Source organism: Elephantulus edwardii, unplaced genomic scaffold, assembly GCF_000299155.1.
Source record: "Elephantulus edwardii isolate Elephantulus edwardi_28Jun2011 unplaced genomic scaffold, EleEdw1.0 scaffold00110, whole genome shotgun sequence".
Classification (NCBI taxonomy): domain Eukaryota; kingdom Metazoa; phylum Chordata; class Mammalia; order Macroscelidea; family Macroscelididae; genus Elephantulus; species Elephantulus edwardii.
In genome coordinates, this window is record NW_006399860.1 from 6,212,598 (window position 1) to 6,223,384 (window position 10,787).

At 36.9% G+C, this 10,787-nt stretch overlaps 1 protein-coding gene across 1 annotated transcript in view; it reads left to right on the forward strand.

The window, feature by feature from the left end:
- The window catches only part of DENND1B (DENN/MADD domain containing 1B), a 414,540-nt gene that overhangs the window by 227,265 nt on the left and 176,488 nt on the right, over positions 1-10,787 (forward strand). Inside the window, 1 exon segment of the mRNA XM_006903679.1 lies at positions 1,867-1,977. Coding sequence (XP_006903741.1) covers positions 1,867-1,977 — 111 coding nt within the window.

The window sequence follows — 10,787 nt, forward strand, 5'->3', positions numbered from 1 at the left end:
CGATGTCAGGCTGGAGACTAAGGTGCACCTGATGTAGGCTATAGTCTTCACAATTACGTGCTATGCATCAGAGAGTTGGACAGTGAATAGGGATGATAGAGAGAGAATTGATGCCTTTGAGCTGTGGTGCTGGAGAAGAGTGTTGAATATACCATAGACTGCTAGGAGAACAAACAGGTTTGTCCTGGAGAGGATGAAGCCAGAATGTTCCCTGGAGTCAAGGATTCTGAATCTTCATCTGACATATTTTGGGCATTTTGCAAGGAGGGACTGGTCCTTGGAGAGGGACATCATGTTTGGGAGAGTAGAGGGGCAGCGAAGGAGAGGAAGATCTTTGATGAGAAGGATCTATTCTGTGACTGGAGCGGTGGGAATAAGTGCAGTTGAGATGGCTAGGTTGGCACAGGACAAAAGAGCATATAGAGCTCTTGTATATAGTGTCGCTATGAGTTGCCAGCGACTCGATGGCACATAACAACATCAACAACATAGTGCTAATGTGCTGTTGAGTTGCAACCAACTCATATCTGACCTTCCAGCTAATTTTCAGAGACAGTAAATTACACAAAAGGAGTTTGACCATCCTTCTCCCATGGAATCACTACCCCTACATGCCTTTGGGTTGACAGTACAGCATAATGCAACCCTGGGTCACCAGAGCTCTATTAGAAGGAGAGAATATCTATAGGTCTTACATAAAATTTATCTTGCTAGTGGCAGGAAGCTGCACTGCATTCCTGAAGGAATGTAGTTCAAGTCCATCGGTAGCTTCATGTAAGAAATATGGGCATTCTTTTCCCATGCTACTAACTGCCTTTGAAAACCCACTTGATGGTCAGCTGTGGGTTGGTTCTGACATGATGGTCCCCAATAACACAATATACTCCTTTTGGCGAAACAATTTTAAATTTTACTTCCAGCTGTTGGATTATACCATTCAAGTTTGTGGTGATATGAAAAAGCCTGATTTTGGATATAACCATGCAAATATTTCCTAATAAATTCTCCTTCTTTGAGTGCACCATACGTGGTACACACTATTTAGGATATGTTTGTTCATAAGACTGTTAATCAGTGAGTGATGTTGACTTTGATGGGGAATTGGGAGAGTTCTGTTTTCTGTTTTTTTAATTCCAATTCAAATCTTTCTTTACAAAATCACTTTCGTAGTGTTTAGCATTAACATTTTCCATGTAATCTCAGAGAAAGATAGTGTGTACTGAGTAATTGTTGGAAGGTGTTATTCAGTTAACTCTGAAAGTCGTAGCAGCCTAAAGTGACTGCCCTATCATATTGTGTAAGCTCTTAGGGAGCAGATAGCCAAATTATTATCCCATAGACTTTTTAGATGGATTGAAATGGAATGTTTTTATTAGTCCTGAGCTCTTAAACATTATGCCATCAGAGTTCTTGTCTGAGTCAATGATAAATATAAAAAGACTGATGTACATTCATGGAAGCAGTAGTTCTCCCATTGCAGTGTATGTATGATTTACCTGGAATACTTGTTTATAAAGCAGATGCTTGAAGTCATGCTCCAAAAATGGTACTGTGTACAGGTATAGAGTAGGGCTAGAAATCTAGCTGTTTTACAAATATTTAGAGAGGGAGATTGGTTGGGAAGTATTTAAACCTCTCATTACTCTTGGTGAAGAGTTTTTCTGGAATAGAGTTATGCTTCAATAGTAATAGTCACTGCATGCTTCATGTGACAGCAGAATTGTATTAAGTTAATAGTATTTTAATGAATACCATTTTAATAATACAACTCTTTGAACTTTCATACATGTTTTTGAACACATGTAACATGTTTTCCTTTGTAATTGCCATGAGCTCTAACATACACAGTATTTTTAATTTGTGCAGCGAAACCTTACAGAATATTTTGTTGCTGTGGATGTTAACAATATGCTGCATCTGTATGCCAGCATGCTACACGAAAGGCGCATCGTCATTACCTCCAGCAAATTAAGCACTGTAAGTACTTCACACTTCTCCTTTTAAATTGAATATATTGAGCTTCTCGCCAAAAGATCTACAAAACTCTACAATATTAGAAATTATCCATGGGCACTTGTAAGACAGTATCTACATACTTTTTGGATATATGGTTTTAATCTGGCTCTTGAAATACAAAAGTCTGATTTATAGAAGGTCTTCTCAGATGCATTAAGTCAGTTAATTATTTTTTTTCTTATCAGAAGATGAGAGTTGCTATTTTTTTTTAATTCTCTAGAGTTCATTTTAGTGCCTGCTGCCATATAAAGAATTCTTAAGAGCTATTATGAGATTTTTATTATTCACTTGTGTCTTTTTCCATGGAAGCTACTTGAAAGAAATCAAGGGGCCATGATAATAGCTACTATCCCAACCTGGTAATAGGTAGATTCATCTTTGTTGCTAAGTAGTGGTTTGGGAGTAGATTCTATAATAGTTCTGATTTAGAGGAGCTCTTCAGACTGATAATAACTTAAAAGTCAAAGCAGCATTTTATTATTTTTTTTTAGAATCACAGGTTTTATGACACTAAAATGTTCTTTTGGAAGATTTTTTTTTTTACTATGGCAGAGGCTGTGAGAATAGAAGAGTTTTTCTTGTTTTATAGAAAGCATTCAAAAGTCATCTTTTTTCTATCTTAAGCATTAAAAAGTAATAACTTTACTTTTGATTTTTTCAAAATGTTTAAATATAGTCCTGAGTAATTGATAAGGTGTTTTATGAAAAAAATATTGTTTTATGTTATATGAATTTATTCCCCTCCCCAAGTTTGGTTAGTTTATTAAAATAACATAATTGTGGTTTGCCCTTCTAAGTAGGCTAAATAGAAATGAACAAAACTTCATGCTATAATATTTTAACATTTACAGGTAGAAGGAATGTTAAGATTTTGCTAGTGTATTTTAAAATTAAACAGAATTAATTTCAGAGAAGTTAAATAGCCATTTTAAGGCATAGCAACTCATTGGCAACAGATTCTGCTAGTTCTAATTCTATAAATCTATTACTTGCCCTCAAAATATGTAATTGGGAAATTTTGGTATTGTAATATTGCCATGAACATTAAAATATTAAAATTATTTTATGTATTGAAAAAATTGTTGTCATATGTATTTTAAGAGGTAAATATGAAGAAATAGTGGAATAGCATCAGAAAATAAATACTTATTATTGATGAAGTAGTTATTTGTAGTTTCTTAAGTGAGGTTGAGGTGTTCACTCTGAAACATTTAGTACTTTTATGATTTTACTTTCATGATATTTTAATATGCCATTGAGGTAAAGACATCTTCCTTCTCTTTTTTCAAGGGGAAAACATTGTACAGAGTGTCATGTAGACCTAGGAATCAAATTTCCGAAAGGACTAATTCATATAGAAATATTTATTAGGCACCTGCTATGTGCTTTCTTGGCACAATGGATCAAGCAGCATATACTTGGATGAAGAGGCATTTGTCAGAACAGAGCAGGGTAACACTGCATTGTTCAGAATTGGGAAGAGTGTACACCAGGGATGTGTCCTATCTCCATACCTTTTCAACCTGTATGCAGAGTAGATTATCTGAGAGGCTGGGCTCTATGAGGAGAAGTGTGGTGTCAGGATTGGTGGAAGATCTGTTAACAATCTGCATTGTGCAGATGACAACCCTTCTTACTGAAACTGAGGAGGACCTCATACACTTGCTGCAGAGGGTTAAGGACTGCAGCCTTCAGTATGGACTGAGGCTCAATGTCAAGAAGACAAAGATTCTCACCACTGGACCAATTGGTAGCATCAGGATAGATGGCGAAGAGATTGAGATTGTTCACAGCTTCAGTTTGCTTGGATCCACGGTCAACAATCTTGGCTCCAGCAGCCAGGAAATGAAAAAGCGTATTGTGATGGAATATCTGCTGTTAGGGTCCTCTCTAAAGTACTCAAGAGCAACGGTGTCACTCTGGAGACTAAGGTGTGTCTGATAAGGCCATGGTTTTTGCAATCACTTGTTATGCATCAGAGAGTTGGACAATGACTAGGGAGGATAGAAGGAGAATTGATGCCTTTGAGCTGTGGTGCTGGAGAAGAGTATTTAATGTACCATGGACTTCCAAGGAAACAAACAGATTCATCCTGGAGAGGGTTAAACCAAGCTACTCCTTGGAGGCAAGGATTCTGGGGCTTTGTCTGCCATACTTTGGACATGTTCTAAGGAGAGACAGGTCCTTGAAGAGGGACATCATGCTTGGGAGGGTGGAAGGACAGTGCAGGAGGGGAAGACCCTCTTTGAGGTGGATTGATTCAGTGACTGGGGTAATTGGAATGGGTGTGTCAGAGGCAATGCGATTGGCACAGGACAGAGCAGGGTTGAGGGCTGTTGTACATAGAGTCGTTATGAATCGCAAGAGACTCGACGGCACATAACAACAACAACAGAACAAAGTCAAGGTCAAATCCTCTTGAATCTTCTAGCTAGTTGGATAAAACATAATTTAATAATAACTTGTCATTTTGTGATAATGAATAAATATTATGTCATGTGACGATATATGATAAGGCATAATGAATAATACTGTATGTGTGTGTATGATAGACAGGGGGAAGACTTTTTAAATTTTATTTTATGAATTTTAATGAAGGTTTACAGAGCCTTTTCTTTCATTGGTATACAATCCCTGCCCCCAACAACTCCACCCCGAGTACACTCCACTATGCAACCTTCATTCTGGACTCTTGTTATAACCATAATAAAGGGGTAGATTTTTATATAAGGTAATTATAGAAAGCCTTTTGAATAAGGTGATAATTGAGTTGAGAGGTGAAGAAAGCGATGGACTGAGTTATGGGAATGAATGTACAAATTTCTCTATTGGGAAAGACATACGAACACATTTGAGTTATATTTTTCAAAAATATTGATGTCTCTTTTTGTTATACTTTTTAATGACTGAGTAACCTCTTTGTAACTTGGTTTCTTTGTATGTAAAATGATAGCAATTATTGTCTTAATTTCATAAGAATATGTGAGGAATAAATTTATACAAAGTCATAAACATCACAATATTTATAATTATACCTCTTGTTTTTGTTGTTATGTGCTGTCGAGTTGCCTGCAATTCATGGTGACCCTAAGTACAACAGCTCTTAGCTCTAAACCCTGCTCTATCCTGTGCCAGGCTTATTCTCTCTGACACACCTCCCCATTACCCTTGTCACTGACCCAGTACAACTCATCGAGGGTCTTCCTCTCTTGGGCTGTTCCTCCACCATCCCAAGCATGACGTCCCTCTCCAAGGACTGGTCCCTCCTTGCAACATGCCCTAAGTATGTCAGATGAAGCTTCAGAATCCTTGCCTCTAAGGAGCAGCCTACAAAGGATAAATATTTGCATTGATTATTCATTATAATTATTTTAGTAGCCTAGACCTGTAGTTTAAAAGTGGATGAACATGTATACCCTTTAATTTTTATTTCATTTGATTTAGTAAATTATTATAGAAACATTTGAAACTATTAAAAAACCTGTTTTTCTCTCTTTGAGGTCAATGTAATACCAAGTGTTTTTGACTGTTAATGAAAACTTAATGGTGATTTTAACTCTAAGTTCCTAACTCTTTGGGTCATTCTCTGGGCCAGTAGAAATGATAGAAGAACCATAATTCAAATTCTTTTTGTCATGATCTCCTTACCCTTCATCTGTGGGATTTACTTGAGTCTGTCTTGGAAAAAAAAATCTTTAATAAGTATGCTTTAAATTTCATGCAAAAAAACTTTTATGGTCAAAAACTAGTGCCATAACATAAAGTAGAAATAAACTGTTTTAACAAAATAATTTAGTCAAATCTTTGATACTTCCAGGGGAAGAATATATAAGGGGACAGGTTGCTTACTTAAGGTTTTTATGTTCAAATGTATTTTTATATCATAAATATTTTCTATTTCCTTATGTCAATAGCTCAAGTTCTTGAATAAGTGCATGCAGGTTAATAAGTCATTCTGTTTATAATTATGTTGTAATATTAGGAATTTTCTTTCCCTGCATAACTGATTTTATTTGCAATCATAATTTTCTAATAGTGTTGTCAACCATTTAGTTGATTTTAGTCATGATACAGTTGTAGAGGGAGAATCAGCCATAACAAAATTTCCATTGTTTAGATGGTGCTGTTTTTAAACTTAGAATTTTTTAAATTTATGGTGATAAACATAAAAATGATTTAATTTTGAGATAAACATATAAATAATATTGTCATGTTTTATAGTTTAGTCATTTTGTAGTCTTATACTGAAGGTGTTACTGTGTTAGGACCCACTATTATATTTTTATATGTTTGATTTGTATGCACTTGACTTAATGACTTTTGCTTTAATTTTAATGATTTATATGTTAAGCACATTTAATGATTCATGTACATTTAATGATTTGTACATTGTGTTATAAAGCACACATAAAAAAGATTTTCTAGCAATCCTGAACAAGAACACTGATTTTATGCATGTTGCAGGCAGGCTGTAGATGTTTAAGCCCCAAGTGAACCTCGTGTAGACTAGCAGAACATCATACCAGAGTATCATGTATTCAAAGCAAAGGAATAAATCATGATTTTACAAGAGTGTATCAGTTGACTTATTGCTGTTTTGTGACCAGAGGTAGAAAAGATTGCTGTTTAAAGCCATGTCATCGGTTCTCAAATCAGTCAGGCATGAAGCCTTGTCATATGCCTCTATAATTGTACCTCACCAGACTTTCTCTAACTAGTCAGCTGGGGCTGTACATTTTGTTTCAAACATCCGGCTGGCCAGCGTCTGACAGGAGTGTTCTCATCATCCTGTCAGTATATGTTAACTAGAGTGTATCTCTGTGGCCTGAAGAAGCAGGTGGAAGAGACGCTTCTCTTTAAAGCAGATGTCTAAATGTTAGCTCCTATTTTGGCCAATATTTAGTTGGTAAATGTACCCTCTTCAAGTCTATAAGCTCATTAGTTACAGAGATTTGATTGTGCAATGCGTGTTCTTTCTGGAATATTTAGAGCAGGCAATATGCCATGAGTGCTGGAATTGCATGAAAAACTGTAATTTCTCCCTTTGTTATAGTTGCCTCCAGGCATTTAGGCATATGCTTTTCTTTCCCTCTCTCATCAATTCTATCAAGGGCATATGCAAAAAGAACTCTTGTGATTGCCTGAAAATTAGCTATTAAAACATAGGGTTTATAGGTTTTGTTTCACTGAAGGAGGTTCCAGAGGATTTTAACCTCCCCATCTGGGTTATGTATATGTTCTGGTCTTGTGTCTTAATGATGTCACCAGAATCAGCATTTAAACTGAAGCCGAAAACACAGAGAATCTTCCTAGGAAATATGATCTGAATAGTTGATAAAAGAAAAATGGCCCAGATCCATTTCTTAGTTAAGTTTATTTGAGTGTATTTTTAAAGCTGTAATACCAGTGCAGTGCATTACAAAGTGAATTGGAGAAGAGAGGAAAATGTGTATCAATGAAAGAATGAAAACCCGACTGTTCTGTAAATTTTCATTAAAATCACAACTTAAAAATTGATCAGAACCACTGAGAAAGAGAGAATGGAAACAATTTTTAGATTCTCAGTTCTTCCCAAAGTCCTTAGCAAACAATTCTGTCAATTAAACAGATAAACAGTTCTACCTCTTTGACTTGAGGACTGCTATTCTAAACTCTGCTTTTCATTTGATGATAAAAATGTGATTGGGGTTTGGCAGCGGGACTGCTGAGGTAACATTTCGATGGCAGGAGTGAGGGAAGAATAGTTGGAGAAGACTCCGAAGATAGAAACACTAGAAATATTTTCCTTTTCTAACTTTTGTACCTTTAAGAGGTCCTGTTTTTCAGAATATTAAGTGCATCTTTCTGAATTATAGTTTTAGATTGCTTTTCTCCTAAAAAGCAAGCCATTGACTATTAATTTACAGAACAAAATTTTCAATATAACACAGACTTATCTGAAGAGTATATGAAATTAGATCATCTAATCTTTTGTCTGTGTAATTTCTTGTTGCCACTAAAAGCACTTCTGACAATTTCAATTTATTACAGCATTTTCCACATAGAACGAGTCATAACAAGAACAACAAACATTATTATTTTTCAGACACTATTCACTGGGAATTTAAAAGTTTTGGTTTTTTTTAAATTTTATTATTTTTGTGTGAGTGTACCATCAAATCAGATCTGACTGGTACAGGAGGAGATTGTCCCTCCTTTCCCGGCAGAGCATCTGGTGGATTCAAACCATACGCCTCTAGGATTGTAGTTGCAGCTCCTTGCCACTAGGCCACCAGAGCTCCCCAAAAGTTTTAAATATATGATTTTGTAAAAGGGTCAACGAGTCAAAACCAATCATGTGATAAGAACTCTAATACAAAAGATGATGGGTAGGAACTTGTAGATGAAAAGGTTTTCTCCAATATGATACAATTTCTTGAGAGGTTTTATCTCATGTCCTGGCAATGTTTTTCTCATGTCCTATGTGTTTGGTATGTGAAAAAATAGAAAGAGAAATGAGGTCCTTAACATGATTGATTTTTTCCTTTGGGAAGAATAACCTAGAGGGCATAAAAAAAGATTTAGAATAGAGATATTGCAGTTAGGTGACAGTAAACTTGAGTTCTAGAAAAAAACCCAACACACACACACCAGAAAATGTCTTCTGGGAGGATTAATTGTTCATGAGTAGGAAAAAGAGAGAAATAGATGTAGAATCACACATGTAGGACAAATCTCTAGTTTTGATCTGTTTTACATAAGGTCTCTATGAGTCAGAATCAGTGACAACTAGCAAACACAAAATCAGCGGGTTTTGTTGTTATGTGCTGTCAAGTCAGAAGCAACTCATCACTAGCCCTCTCGCAGGTTTTCAAAGGCTGTTAATCCCATGGAAGCAGATTGCCCATCTCTCCCAGGGAGCAGCTGGTGGATTTGAACCACCTGCCTTTGGTTTGGCAGTGAAGCTCCTTACCCATAGGCCACTAGAGCTCCTTTATAAAAGGGATAGACAAGATTTAATGTCTGAAAGTTGTAACTTTATATATTTGTATGCTTGTGTGTGTGTATACATGTATTGTGTGTACGTGCACATCCATAATATGTATGCTAAATGCATGTGTGTGCATATTAAGTGTGTACATAATTGAGTGTTTTAGTATGTACAATTTTGATGTTAATATATAATGTGTATATAAATCATCCATTATCATACAGTTTGTATTTATAATTCATTCTGCTAAGATTAGTAACCAGCTGGATATAAGAAGTACAGGATCAACAATGTCCCAACTGTTTAATTTGCTGTATAATTCCATGATTTCCAACAACAATCCCTCCTTCATTCAGTTCTCTCACTCCTCTGTGTCCCTTGGGTTGGGTGGTTTACTGGAATATCTATCAAAGATTTAGACTCATCAGAGGAATGACTCATGTGACTGTAGGTGATGCAGTCTGATGTTGTAGAGACTGGTGAGTGTTGGAGTTGCAGTGCAGCTGGAAAGCAGCATCCCTCCAAAAGAGCTAACAGTTAGCTTTCATGGACATATATAAGCCTAGTAACATGGTTGGTCTTGAGTACCATCCTGTAAGAAATGGACCCATAGCTGACTCTCCTGCAGTTAGTCACATGGAGGGGATTGCCCATCCTTCTCCCACAGAGCAGCTGGTAGCCTCAAACCACTTCCCTTCGGGATTGCAGTGCACCTTCTTGCCACTAGGAAGTATTTCATCAAGATTGGAGAAAGACTCATCAACAAACCTGCATTATGCAGATGATACAACCTTGCTTGATGAAACTGAGGAGGACCTGAAGCACTAGCTGAAGAAGGTCAAGGACTGTAGTCTTCAATATGGATTGAAGCTTAACATCAAGAAGGCAAAGATTCTCACTACTGGGCCAATTGGCAGTGCCATATTAGATAGAGAAGAGATTGAGGTTCTTAATAATTTCAGCTTCCTCAACTCCACAATCAACACTCTTGGCACCAGCTGTCAGGAAATCAGAAGACAAATTACATTGGGGAAGTCTGCTGCCAGGAACCTCTCCAGAGTGCTGAAGAGCAATGACATTAGTCTAGAGACAAAGGTGCACTTCATTCAGGCCATGGTCTTTGCAATTACATGCTATGCATCAGAGAGCTGGACAATGACTAGGGATGACAGAAGAGAAATTGATACCTTTGAGTTGTGGTACTGGAGAAGAGTATAGAACATACAATTGACTGCTAGCAGAACAAATAGGTCTGTCTTGGAGCTATCTTAGAGAGGGTGAAACCAGGTTTCTCCTTGGAGATGAGAATTTTAAAGCTCTTTCTCACATACTTTGTGCATGTGATCAGGAGACACTAGTCCTTGGAGAGAGACATCATGCTTGGAAGGATGAAGAGACAGTGCAGGAGAGGAAGACCACAGATGGGATGGATTGACATGATAACTGAGGCAATGGCACTAGGTATGCTAATATCAGTGAGACTACCTCAGGATAGGGCAAGGTTCAAAACTGTTCTTCATGGAGTTGTTATGACTTGCAGGTGACTCCAGGGCACAGAAAAACAACAAACAACAACAGTAGGGTTGGCCTTATATCTCCTAATTGTATCTCCTTAATACAATACAATAAATCTTGACAAAGATTCTCACCACTGGACCAATTGGCAGCATCAGGATGGATGGTGAAGAGATTGAGATTGTACACAGCTTTAGTTTGCTTGACTCCATAGTCAACAGTCTTGGCACCAGCAGCCAGGAAATTAAAAGGCGCATTGCCATGGGAAAGTCTGCTGTTAGGGACC